A 14,149-nucleotide genomic window follows, 5' to 3' on the forward strand; every position below is an offset into this window, starting at 1 on the left:
GGCAGGACACTGCTCTCCACTTGAGAAAGGAGTACTCATGTTGGTGAAGTGTCTCCCGCAAGGGTGAAGAATTCGCATCCTTGGGGTCAGGGTCTGGGTTGGGTGAGGGCTGGGATTTAAGCCTGAATGTGTAAAAACTGGAGGCGGTGGTCAAGGGGCCGTTTTAGTGCCTGGCCGGGGCATAGCAGATTTACCTCAAAGCACAACTCTCTCCTCTTGCACATCTGGAGATTCTCTGGTTTGTGTGGGTCTGCATGGACTTTGTGTAATACGCTCTCCCCCTCTGGTGGGGCAAAGGGGAACAGCAAGCCCTGGAATCACCATAAATGGAGCTGGTGGGACTAGAACCCAGGAGGCTCGGCACACTTTCGGGGGGGCTTGGTGATGCTCTGTGGAGCTGAACTCAGCTGGGGGGCCCAGCAAGGAGATATGAATGGGGATGGAGGGAAGAGCACTGCATGTCAGGCTTCTCGCAGAGCCCCAGAGGTGATTCACTGACAAGGGTGATCATTGCACACAATGATCTTGCTCAGAGCAAGGAGAGCCCTGCTATCAGGACCTCCTCTCTCTGCCCCTTCCTGTGCCTTGTTTAATACCCATGTTCTGTCAGGGCTGCCTTCTGGTTGCTGCTCAGAGCTTCTACCAACATCTTCAAGCAGTGTTCTCGGGCCTAAAACCAAAGGAGAGAGAGAGGAGATCCTCTTGCAGGAATGACACTGCCTTTCTCCCCCACTCCCTGAATGGACAGGAAGGAGCAGGCAGCATCTCTGGCCTGTCTCAGATGAAAATTACTAGCAGGGGGGTGAATTCAGGCAGGCCTTTCCTTACCTTGACCGTGAGTTTGGAGATTTTCCGGCTGGCGGCGTCTTTCAGGGGGCAGCCCGCATCTACCAGAGAAGTGATGTTTTAAAGAGATGCTCTCCACCTGTCCATTCCTTGCCATACCACCCCACCACCCTTACCGGTCTTGATAAGTTCAAGAACAGGAGGAAGCTGAGGTTAGAGTTCACCGAGGTGAATACGTCTGTGTCACAAGCACAAGACTCGCTGCTCGTCAAAGAGCTCTGTCCCAGCGAGCCCCTTTCAGGGCCTTCAATTCTCAGAAAAAACAACCTCATTCGGGGGGGAGATGGGGAATGGGGGGAGTTGAGCAGAGCAACATATTCTGTAGAGCAGTGGGTTTCAACCAGGAGTAAGTGTACTCCTGGGGGTACTTAGCCATCTTCTAGGGGGTATATCAACTCCTCTATATATTTGCCTAGGTTTACAAGAGGCTCCATAAAAAGCACTAGTAAGTCAGTACAAACTAAAATTTCATAGACAATGATTTGTTTATACTGCTCTATAGACTATACACTGAAATGTAAGTACAATATTTATATTCCAACTGATTTATTTTATAGTTATATGGTAAAAATGAGAGTCAGCAATTTGTCAGTAACAGTGTGCTGTGACATTTGTGTGTCTCATTTTCTAAGTTTTTCAGTGAGGTGAAACTTGAGGGAACCCAAGACAAATCAGACTCTTTAGAGCGGTAGAATAATCTCAAAAGGCTGAGAGCCACTGCTGTAGGGCACCCCTTTGGCCTGTAGCAAGAATTCTGTGCTCAGGTTTGACACAGTGGCCAGAACTGGGATATTTAAACGTGGCACAAAATTAGAGAGGCTGAAAGCCCAGATCAAAAGGTGTCTCTCTGGGGCAGGCTGTATCAGAAAGATGCAATCTAAACTTGACCTGAACAACCTCAGATTTGGGCTTAGACCGACCTCTTCTAGCAAGGAGTTCCACAGCCAGGGACCCACTGCTCTGGTCCTGGTGCCCAACAGTTGGAGCGTGGGTTGATTCAGCGGTGTCCTCTTTGTGGAACATCCAGCCACAGGGGAGGACTAAGTTGCATTCTTTGTTATTCCCAGATATTGATGTTACATAAGGCACCCAGGTTTTTCGCAGGAGTGGGTGGGTGAGATTCTGTGGTCTGTGTTGTGCAGGAGGTCGGACTAGATGATCATAATGGTCCCTTCTGACCTTAGTATCTATGAACCACAGTGTTCCCCTTCCCCATGGAACTCTCTCACTGATCGAGACCATCTGGTAAAACTATAAAGCAATGGAGAGATCTACCTGGAGGGACAAAGTCGTCTTTTTCTGGTTCTTTGCCCTGCAGGAAAAGAGAGAGAGAGAGAGAGAGAGAGAGAGAGAGAGAGAGAGAGAGAGGTCAAACATTTCCATCATGAGCAACATATATGAAGGACTACAGAGAACACGAGAGACTCTATATGCAGCTCCAACCACCTGTTCCAGGAAGGATGATGCCAAAATTATAACGGTGTGGGAAAGGCAGCAAAAAGGACAGAAGAGACTGGGGAGCAGGTAAGGGTTGAAATGCAAAGGCCAGTGGGGCTGATTGAGGCCAGTCAAATATTAGATATGTTAAAGCAGACAGGATCCCCTTGACTAGAGTAGGGCAGGGGCCAGCTCGTAAATAACATGAAGGAGATTTTCTTCACATAAATGGGAAACGGGAAGGGGGATCAAACCCATGTAGTATAGGCAACAGTTGGAACAATTTATAGAAACCAGATCAAGCAGCAGCAAGGCGCAAGGGTGGATGCAGCAACAGCTACCATTACGGAGCTGAGGACAATACGGACACAGTACTGCAACAGCGATGCTAGTAGGAAATGCAGTTTAATGGTCAGAGCAGAAGACTACATGGGGCGTCTACATGAACAATTTGTTTGCAGCAAGCTGGGATGTGCATCTACTCCGCAGTAGCCTGAAAACGTCCCCAGGGACCCTGCTGCAATGCATTAGCAGTTCATTAATGTGCTCTGAGCTCATCCCATTTCAGAGAGGGCTAGATCAAAGCGCATCAATGAACTGTTAATGCATGTCAGCAGGGTCCACACAGTTAGTTAGTCCGTGGCAGGCTAGTGTGGGGCAGATTCACACCCCAGCTTGTTGGGAACTAGCTGTTTGCGTAGACAAGCCCTAGGAGATAGGACTGCTAGATTCTATTTCCAGCACTGGCACTGCTCACTGAGACACCCTGGGCTAGTCACTTAACCTCTCCGTGCCTTATTACACCACGCTGCAGATGGGCCAGAGTAATGCTTACCTGTCCTCACAGTGATGGGGTGAGGCTATATTCGTTCGTGTTAAAGCACTGAGATCTGGGGCTGAAAAGCTCCATAGGAGGATGACGTATTATCATTATGATGCTAGAGGTTCAGAGGGTTAAATATAGGTAAGTCTAATGGTGAGTTTCCAAGTTCATCCCCCTGCTCCAGTAACAGTCATTAAATCCCCTGTGGGGAGATGGGTGGGGGCAGGACATGGAGGACAGGAGTTGAGGGAGGGAAGGGGGAAGAATGAGGGACAGATGGTGTCATTTCTCTGCACTGTTGTTTTTTATCTTGGCAGCCTTTCTTTATCTGTCTGTGCTGGGGTTTATCCTGCAGGGCAGAGACACAGGCTGCTGTACTTTCCACTTCTTCCTGGAGCAGAAATGCAGGCTTCAAGTTTATCAGACACTTATCACCTAGCTGGATGCAAAGTTACTACTCACTCAATTATCTGAACCCCGCGGACTGATCAGAGACCCTGAGCTTTTGGGGTTTTAAAATTACAGGCCTTGAGAGAAGTTTGAAGAGGGCCCAGCACAATTATTTTCCAAAAAAGGTTCCATCTATTATATGTAACAAGCTAGTTCCCTTTATGCCAGTCTCCATTTACAAGAATCCCATCACTCCCCAAGATCCTTCACCTTTTTCCATGCAATAAGTTGTAGAGGGACAGGAGCCATCAACAATCTTCATAGCACATCCTCCCTCTACTCTGCCCCTTACCAATGGAGAGATTTCCATCTGCAAATCGGTCGGAGGGCCAGCTGGAGATGCATCCACCATCCAGCCCTCTGCACCCCCAGCCTCTGGAGGAATCCTTAGAGGACTCAGATTGCGCTAAGTTTTCTGCAGAGGTCACTTTGCACTGTGGAATGTTAATGGAAACATTTCCAGGAAGCAGGAGGAATAGTCAGGTGGCTCCTGAATCTGAGCAGATGGCTCTGACTTTTGGTGGAGCTCCAAGGAAGATCAGAGGGACTGAGGTGGGAGGTGGAAAACACCCCCCAGGCAGAATGGCTTCAGGACAAATTAGTTCAGGAAACTGTGGAGAGTCTTCCTCCTCAGAGCACCCCATTCCACAGAAAAACTGGCATGAGAGAATCTGGTCCAGAGTTTGGAGACAAGGCCTGTATATCTGAATTTAGTAAAACTAGAGAGGCCTATGCTAGCTCTCAGATTTACAGACTTCTGGTTCTCATTTGCCAACATGTCCATTCGATAAAGCCTTTCTGGGTGATCATTACACCATTGATCGTCCTGCTGCTAGTCACAGGAAGCTGCTATGTCTGCAGCAGAGGCAGGTACACTGCACAGAGGCCAGAAGCCCTCGGATCTCTTAGAGAAGGGATGTCAACTCACTTTACGCAGATTCATCTGCTTTTTGTAGAAGTTGTACCACTCCCGTTTCCGATTTTCCTCACTGGCTTCATCCCCACTCCCACGGTTTTCTTCGTCATACCTGGATTAGAAGGCAGGAGAGTTAGGAGAGGAATACAAATTCTTGCAGAGGGAGCAATAGCTGGTCTAAAGGCCTTAGAAAACCTGAATCACATCAGGAAGGTGTTTTCTAATTGACTTTTAGGAACACACCTTAGAGCTCAGTTCTGCCACCCTTAATCAAGTTGAGCAGTACTTCCTCAACTAAGAGTCCACTAAAATCAACACAGTGAGTAAGGTTGGCACAGCTGGGTCCTCAGTGACCACTACAGCTTTGAACAGAAGGTACAGCCAAGCAGCACAAAATCAGTGAAGTAGGTAGCAAGCAGTGCCCTATGTTAAAGCAGGTTTCAGAGTAGCAGCCGTGTTAGTCTGTATTCGCAAAAAGAAAAGGAGTACTTGTGGCACCGTAGAGACTAACAAATTTAGTTGTTGAAGTGAGCTGTAGCTCACAAAAGCTTATGCTCAGATAAATTTGTTAGTCTCTAAGGTGCCACAAGTCTGCCTGTTCTTTTTATGTTAAAGCAATAGCCTTTGTCTTTGGAGTCCTGGGTTCCAATACAGTAACTCCTCACTTAACGTCGTTTCATTGTTACCTTGCTGATCAATTAGAGAACACGCTCGTTTAAAGTTGCTCCCTTATAATGTTGTTTGGCAGCCACCTGCTTTATCCACTGCTTGCAGGAAGAGCAGCCTGTTGGAGTGAGCTGGGGGGGGCTTGGAACCAGGGTGGACCGGCAGCCCCCCTACCAGCTCCCCGCTCCCCTAAGTTCCCTGTGCAGCAGCCGCCCAGCAGGCTACCATTTGCCGGGTAGTCCAGCTGTCCCACCCCCACTGCCGTGTGCTGCTCCTGCCCTCTGCCCTGGAGCTGCTCCCGGGAGCCTCCTGCTTGCTCTGCGGGGGGGATGGGGGGAGAAGGGGGCAGAGGTGTGCTAATGTCAGGGTGTCCCCCTCCCCCCACTCCTGTACCTCATCTCCACAGAGCACAGGGGGACATGACAGGGCTCAGGATGGAGGGAGCTTGCTATCAGCAGCTGCTGTCTCAACTTGCTGATCTACTTAAAAAGGCAATGTACTTAGAATGGGGTCAGCATACTTAAAGGGGCAATGCGCATCTCTCTCACACACAGGGTGTGTCTCTTTCTCTCTCTGCCATGCTGTCTCCCCTCCCTCCATTCATGCTGCCTTGTAGGGTGTGACGCTACATTAACAACAATGTGTTAACCCTTGAGGGCTCAGCCTAGTGCTAGTTCATTATTTAGCAGTAAGGCATTCCCTGGGAAATATCCCACCCTGTGACTTCACCACCTCAACCAAGCTTCACAATCATCGTTGCTGTGTATTTGTTTAAAACTTATACTGCGTGTGTGTGTGTGTGTGTCTCTCTCTCTCTCTATATATATATAAATAGATAGATATAAAAATAAAAATATAGTCTTTTGTCTGGCAAAAAAATTTTCCCTGGAACCTACCCCCCCCCCCCCAATTTACATTAATTCTTATGGGGAAATTGGATTAGCGTAACATTGTTTTGCTTATAGTAGCATTTTTCAGGAACTTAACTACAACATTAAGCGAGGAGTTACCGTACAGCTCAGGGTCACTAGTAATTTGGCCTCATCCCACTGCCAGTGTCATCTGATGAATGAAGCTACCAATCTGTGTCAACCTGTAGAAGCAGAAGGCTAGAACGGCAGTCAGTGCTGCAGATCATGACAGAGCTGTATAGGTAGAAGTGTGCAGAGAAGCTTGCACCGTGTCCGACCACATGATGGCTGTAGCCCAGCAATGCTAACAGCCTTTTGCTTTCAAACACAAAATCCCCATGCAAAATAGGAGTTACAGATTGGGGAAAAATTAATAAATAAATATTATTATTATTATAATTTATTATTAATACCACAACCACCACCATCCCACATGTGTATAGCACCATCATCCAAGTGTGCTAAGCACTATATAAATTTAATCACACTTCCCAACACCCATCTCCGTTTTACAGATAAGGGGAAACGGAGACACAGAGGTTAAGCAACTTGCCCTAGGTTAGTGAGTCAGTGCTAGGACTAGAATCCAGGAGAAGTCTGGAGCTAGCCACTTGATTACAGTCTCTCTAAAGTCTAGTTCCTCTGTCTCCCAGCTCAGATGCAAAATATAGGTCAGTTCCTTGAACCAGCTACATTCTGTGGGATCATCAATTGTTCTAGATCAGGCTTCGGCAACCTTTCAGAAGTGGTGTGCCGAGTCTTCATTTATTCACGCTAATTTAAGGTTTTGCGTGCCAGTAATACATTTTAATGCTTTTAGAAGGTCTCTTTCTATAAGTCTAGACTATATAACTAAACTATTGTTGTATGTAAAGTAAATAAGGCTTTTAAAATGTTTAAGAAGCTTTATTTAAAATAAAATTAAAATGCAGAGCCCCTGGACCAGTGGCCAGGACCCGGGCAGTGTGAGTGCCACTGAAAATCAGCTCGCGTGGCGCCTTTGGCACACATGCCATAGGTTGCCTACCCCTGGTCTAGATGATCTGAGGACAGCTTCTGGCTCCCAGGGATATGAATCTGATTGAGCCAGCCACAGCGTATGGAAAAAAGTTCCTGGCCTTGAGGCCATAAGTGACAGGAAAATACTACACAGAAATATCTGCTGAAATTAGGAGCAGCTAGGCTGGCAGCAGGGCAGTCCAAAGAGGAGGAGCTCCACCCTCCCCAGCAGAACACGCCGCAGTCTCTGGGAGGCTCAGCAATCAAATCCGAACCTGCTAAAGCCTCCAGAGCCTCTCCTCCCTCCTTCATATAGCTCTGGGTCATAGGTGTCCCGAGAGGAACCTGTGGGTCTAATGCAGGTTCTGCTCCAGCTGTTGCTGATAAGCTCCAGGGAATCCAGCTGCTTTTTCACTGCTCCTGAGTTCTTGCAGTAATCACAGCACTTGTTACAAGGGGGGGTGACATCTCCAAAGTACTTTGCTATGGCAGCATGGCGACATCTAGGAGACGAGAGAAAGAAGGTAACAATGACATGCTGATGGGAGAACAATTACTGCAAGGGGGAGGTAAAGTATGGGGGGCAGGGAAGGGGTGAAAGCAGTCTCGGAAGATACCTAATACTGCAGATCAAATCTGCAACATGGGGTGGGGTGGGGAGGGGAGAAGAGGATCACCATAGCAAGGGCAACATGGGGCTGTCCCAAACTCATCTGTTTTGGGCTTTTCAGGAGGGCTTTTCAGGAGCTCTCAGCGTTGACCTAACTCCCCCACTGAAGTCAAGGGGAGTTTTACACTGACCTCCATAAGAGCACGGTCAGGCCAACACCGGGCGCTTTTGAATACTCACTCGTTAAAGGCAGTGCCACTGCAAACAGACAGCCACCCCAAACCCCCAGGTTACACACACTGTTACCACACACCCCAACACGCTGCACAAGCAGAAATTCAGCTCCACTTACCCAATGTGTATGGAGCGCTCAGTGGAAGGGGAAAATAGGCCTATTTGTTTATTCATACTCCAAAGACTACTCTGTTCTGAATTTGGACCAGGGAGATCGCAAAGGCTGCTGAAACAATGGAAGAGCCAGAGACGTTGTGGCCGTGGATTCGTCAACACCTTACTACCAAGTTTAAGGTAAGTCTGACTGAACACCCACAAGTTTTACTATGGACTTTTGACAGAGCTGAGCCACAAGATACAGCCTTGAGTCAGTCTCACAGAGAGGTCCCCTAAACTTGTACTAGTTCTGGTCTCTCGGATAAACATGTTCCATTTTAGAGCCATTTGATCAGTTTGGGGTTCTGAGATAAACATGTATTTCAATCAGTTTTGCTGCACAGACCCTCACTGTTTGGGATAGGTTCACAGATCACACATTGGTGAGCTTCTCATTTATTTTGCGTTACAGAGATCACAGTGGTAATTCAAAGGATGATAGGCTCGTTCTTTTACCCAGCTGGAGCCTCTCAGCACAGGTAGACACTTGCATTAGTGGAGCTTGAGCTAGTGGCAGTCTGGATGTTGCAGCTCTGGCAAAGACTAGGGCTAGCCACCTGAGTTCAGACCCTGGGGGGTCAAACCCGAGATGCCACAAGGTCCACACCACTATTTTGAGTGTACTAGCTTGAGCCGAGCAAGCGCAAGTCTGTCTACCTAGGCTGGGAGGCACAGTCCCAGGTAGAGAGCAGACATACCCCTCCTGGGGGACAAAAGAGATGGCCAAATCTCTACAAGGATTCCACAGGCATGTTAGTGAGCAATGAAAACCAGGCAATCTGCTCGACAATATTGCCCAACCAGTTATACTGAACTAGCAACCAGGCATGTGAGGGTGGCCAGCAACGTTCCCTCTAATGTTTGACAGGCCGTGCGCGCAAAAAATTTCTTCTGTGCAAATTGTTGTGCTTCTGTGCACGCGGTGTTTCGCCGTGCACGCGCGGTTTAGGATCTGCGTGCGCACGCACACAGCTTCGAGGGAACAGTGGTGGCCAGATATTCCAGGGCAGATAGTTTAGCTCCTCAAGATGTGTCTATATTACAGTATACATATATATGTGCTCAGTAACTACAGGGGCAAGAGAAACCCCCACTTCCAAAAGCACCCCATGCTTGAACTGGTGAAAGCATCATCTGATTTGGCTAGAGAGGGCAGAACCAGGCAGTCCTCTTTTCAGGTAGATGACGGGGAATGAGGCTGTTTTTGAAACCTAGCATTGCAATAACTGAACAAGTGTGCCAGGGCTGATGGGAAAGGTGGGGAAAAGGGGATTATTTAAAGAAAAAATTAACAAGTGAAACAAGATCTATATCCAACATCAACTAGTTCCATTTTCCAAGCATATTGTATCCCCTTGTCTTTTAGACTGTAAGCTCTTAGCAAGTGTCTTGTCTTAAACATATCTGTAGTGTCTACTACTTGGAGCCCTGAATAAATAGTGATGTAACTCTTACATGGAACAGGCTTGATTTAAAAATACCCACTTAAAAAAAATCACCTACTACAAAGCAAGCAAGCTTTACACGTGTGTATGAGAATGCAAAGTATGTTCTTAAGGGAAACTCTATATCCCTTGTAAGCCCATGCTTTGCGTTTGCCCTCAAATTGCTCCCAGATAGTACACAGGATCACATTAAATATATATATCATGATACAGTTTAAAGTAGACAAACCGTAGTAGGAGTGATGAATCTACACCCACAGTATTTGAAGTTAGGGCTGTAGATTAATCGCAGTTAACTCATGCGATTAACTCAAAAAAATGAATCACGATTAAAAAATATGAATCATGATTAATCGCAGTTTGCATCAACAATTGCATTGTTAAACAATAGAATACCAATTGAAATTATTAAATATTTTTGGATGTTTTTTCTACATTTTCAAAGATATTGATTTCAATTACAACACAGAATACAAAGTGTACACTGCCCCCTTTTTTATGATTTTTATTATAAATATTTGCACTGTAAAAATGATAAACAAAAGAAACAGTATTTTTCAATTCACCGCATACAAGTACTGTAGTGTAATCTCTTTACCGTGAAAGTGAAACTTACAAATGTATATTATTTTTGTTACATATCCGCACTCAAAAACAAAACAATCAAAACTTTAGAGCCTACAAGTCGACTCAGTCCAATCGCTAAGACAAACAAGTTTGTTTACATTTACGGGAAATAATGCTGCCCACTTCATATTTACAATGTCACCAGAAAGTGAGAGCAGGTGTTCGCATGGGACTTTTGTAGCTGGCATTGCAAGGTATTTACGTGCCACATATGCTAAACATTCGTAGGCCCCTTCATGCTTCGGCCACCATTCCAGAGGACATGCTTCCATGCTGATGACACTCATTAAAAAAAAATGCGTTAAATTAAATTTGTGACTGAATTCCTTGGGGGAGAATTGTATGTCTCCGGCTCTATTTTACCTGCATTCTGCCATATATTTCATGTTATAGTTGTCTTAGATGATGACTCAGCACATGTTGTTCATATTAAGAACACTTTCGCTGCAGATTTGACAAAACACAAAGAAGGTACCAATGTGAGATTTCTAAAGATAGCTACAGCATTTGACCCAAGGTTTAAGAATCTGAAGTGCCTTCCAAAATCTGAGAGGGAAGGGTGTGGAGCATGCTTTCAGAAGTCTTAAAAGAGCAACACTCTGATGCGGAAACTACAGAATCCGAACCACCAAAAAAGAAAATCAACCTTTTGTTGGTAGCATCTGACTCAGATGATGAAAATGAACATGCGTCAGTCTGCACTGCTCTGGATTGTTATCAGGCAAACCCGTCATCAGTATGGACGCATGTCCTCTGGAATGGTGGTTGAAGCATGAAGGGAGATATGAATCTTTAGTGCATCTGGCATGTAAATATCTTGCAACACCAGCTAAAACAGTGCCATGAGAACACCTGTTCTCGCTTTCAGGTGACATTGTGAACAAGAAGCAGGCAGCATTATCTCCTGCAAATGTAAACAAACTTGTTTGAGTGATTGGCTGAACAAGAAATAGGACTGAGTGGACTTGTAGGCTCTAAAGTTTTACATTGTTTTATTTTTGAATGCAGTTTTTTTTGTACATAATTCTGCATTTGTAAGTTCAACTTTCATGATAAAGAGACTGCATTACAGTACTTGTTAATTGAAAAATACTATTTCTTTTGTTTTTACAGTGCAAGTATTTGTAATAAAAAATATATAGTGAGCACTGTACATTTTGTATTCTGTGTTATAACTGAAATCAATATATTTGAAATTGTAGAAAACATCCAAAAATATTTAAATAAATGGTATTCTACTATTGTTTAACAGTGTGATTAATCGCACAATTTATTTAATCATTGGACAGCCCTAATTTTATCACAAAGGAGTAACATATTAAGCTACACATTTTTAATAAGAAAAACAGGAATGGAACATGAGAACATGGGCACAACATAGATGTTGGAACCTTAATTTTTGTGATCCTGCATTTAATTTATTTGTTGGTCATAGGAGGCTGGAGGAAATCTGACTTCCAGAGCTTTCATGCCCTCCCCCATAAGCTCTTTACTCCAAACCTATTCAAGATCTATTTGCAGGGCTTTCAAGTGTCAACAACAGGGTTTGAAGTTCCTTAAAAGCAAACAGTGCTCACTTAGGAAACATCTACACTACAGCTGAGAGGCTGCTTCCCAGTCCGAGCACAGACACACACTAGCTCTGCTTGAGCTAGCATACTAAAATTAGTAGGGTAGCTGGGGGTAGCATGGGCAGTGACTCAGGCTAGACACCCAAGTACAAACCCACCTGGATCCCCTAGGTACGTACTCAAGTAGCTAGTCTATGTCGCTGCCCATGCTACCCCTGGCTACATGGCTATTTTTAGTGCTCTAGCTTGAGAAGAGCTAGCGTGTGTCTGTCTCTTGTGCTAGAAAGCTTGCTCCCAGCTGCAGTGCAGACCTGCCCGTAGCTAGCTGGGCACACACGGGCAGCAGTGAAGTGCAGACTGACATTTTCTCGAGGCACAATTTTCAAATAGCCATAATTTTGTTAAATCAAGCAGACACCAGCCCTCAGTGAGGACTACATTTTTGCTACTTTTCTCATAGACCTGCTTTTGCCAAGTCTAAAAAGGTGTGATTGGGATTTTTTTTAGAACAGGGAACATTTTGTCAAGTGCCTCACTTTCCCATACATCAACAACAGTTGCAGGGATTTTGCTCAAAATCCCCCCTACTATTCTTGTGTGTTTTTTATATTACCATCCTGCTTATGAGCTTGAGTCACAAACCAGGACCCCCCTGTGCTAGGTGCTGTACAAACACAGAAAAAAGGACGCTCCCTGTCCCAGCAAGCATACAATTGAAGTACTTTAGTTCTTTTCTCCCTTCTCACACATGCACCATTTCTCTCTACTACAGCCGGACCATGGAAATAGATTAATGGCTAACTGCTTATTATTAATTTGTATATAGCATCTGATTTATTGTGTCTAGCACATTTTGGACACATACAATATAATTACTATGAATGTATTTACACAGCACATATTTCATATATATATCTATTTCAGATGCATGGCTTGCTTTTGAATATCTAGCCCTTGATGCCAAGTCTCATCTTAAAGTTATAACCCCCTCAAACAGTTGACAACACTGGACCAAGTTCTTCTGTCAGTTACAAAGATGCAACTTCAGTGAACTTACTTCACAGGGCATCTGCGTCGCACAGCAGACTTGAGCTTGGCCTCTAACAGGCTCTGCAACTAAAACACAAATTTAGAAGACAACTATTCTATTATTAGAGGGTTGAGCGGGGCCATTTTGTCTTCTCTACCAAAAGCACTCCAGCTGGCTTGGCAGTTTCAGCAGCAAAATGGTCATAGAGGGAAAAGAAGTATTTCCTCCATTAGAAACTACCTTTTTAAGGCAGGTCTGAATGGTGACATCTACAAACAGGTGCATGGAAAGGGCGCGGGGGCCGGGGGTTAAGTCTGGATTCCTGGCCAGAAGATGGCAAGGAATCCAGCAGAGTATCTGTTGGCTCCAGGCATTTCAAACAGACTCTGTTAAGAGTCCATAATGACTGCCTATTCATTAACTCCCTTGCAGCCCAGGGGTTTTGATTTACCAAGCAGAAAACACAGCCAAGAGCTGGTGAAGAAACTAAAGCAGCAGGCTCCAAACAAGCTCAGTGCAAGCGTGCGAGCTGAAGTCAGAAGGAACACAGTACTACCCAGGTAAGGGGATTGGGACAGTGAATTAATTGTACTATGAGCCCAGGTCACTGAAAGCTGAATAGGGGCTACTACAAAGATGGCTTTCTATCCCCCTGCAAAGCAGCACTGACTCATTCTGGTCCTGAATTCAGAGAAAGAGTTCTTTCACAACCAGGGAAAAAAGGGAGACACATTTGAGTCTCTCCCCCTACCCTTCCAAAAGAACGGCAGGGTGCTGCGGGTCCTGCCACTGCAGCACCATTACAGAAATGTCAAAGGCCTTCTGTGAGTCAGTTCTTTGTTTCTCAAAGAGAGAAAGAAGTGAAGGCATTATTCTCTTATTAGTCAAACACACACCACTCCTCTTGGTGTTAAGAGTGAAGCATATAATAGTGGCTGGTCATGCCTCCCTCCCTCCCTTCCCTCACAGAGCTTTAGTGACAGGGTTAGGAGGGAGGGGAAGATGTTTGCATGTACATTTAACCCCCTAATACCAACAAACAAGATTTTGCCCTGGAATGCTGTGGCAAAGAACGGAGGAGCTCTGAAGCCATTGGTGTCCTGTTAACAGCCAAAACCTTAATGCTTCAGATGAAGGCAAAACAAATAAAATACAATAACACCCCTACTTTACAAACAAACTGGTAATTGAGTGGTTCACAAAATTGAAGAGTTTATTAAACCAAACATCTCAATTGCAGCAGGTACAGTGCATAAGTTGCAGTATGATGCACTGTACCACTTTCTTCTTCTCCTTCAAGCCACTACAAAAATTTCCAGTGCACTGAAGGAATCAAAGTGTGAAGGAATGACGACTTGTTCCTCAGAGACATCACTTGTGTTATGTGATTTGTTCCCCCGGCTGCGAAGCAGGGTTTGTATAACTAGT

The 14,149-nt window shown here is 45.3% G+C and overlaps 1 protein-coding gene across 4 annotated transcripts in view; it reads right to left on the bottom strand.

Moving 5' to 3' along the window:
* The window catches only part of RECQL5 (RecQ like helicase 5), a 58,643-nt gene that overhangs the window by 7,168 nt on the left and 37,326 nt on the right, over positions 1 to 14,149 (bottom strand). For all 4 annotated transcript variants that reach the window (XM_077832943.1, XM_077832944.1, XM_077832942.1 and 1 more), the window contains 5 exons: positions 7,324 to 7,551; positions 4,485 to 4,584; positions 2,122 to 2,158; positions 829 to 887; positions 597 to 670 (listed from right to left, as the gene is read on the bottom strand). In XM_077832943.1, coding sequence (XP_077689069.1) covers positions 597 to 670; positions 829 to 887; positions 2,122 to 2,158; positions 4,485 to 4,584; positions 7,324 to 7,551 — 498 coding nt within the window. The remainder of the gene's footprint in view (positions 1 to 596; positions 671 to 828; positions 888 to 2,121; positions 2,159 to 4,484; positions 4,585 to 7,323; positions 7,552 to 14,149) is intronic.

Source organism: Eretmochelys imbricata, chromosome 14 (genome assembly GCF_965152235.1).
Source record: "Eretmochelys imbricata isolate rEreImb1 chromosome 14, rEreImb1.hap1, whole genome shotgun sequence".
In the NCBI taxonomy this organism is placed as follows: domain Eukaryota; kingdom Metazoa; phylum Chordata; order Testudines; family Cheloniidae; genus Eretmochelys; species Eretmochelys imbricata.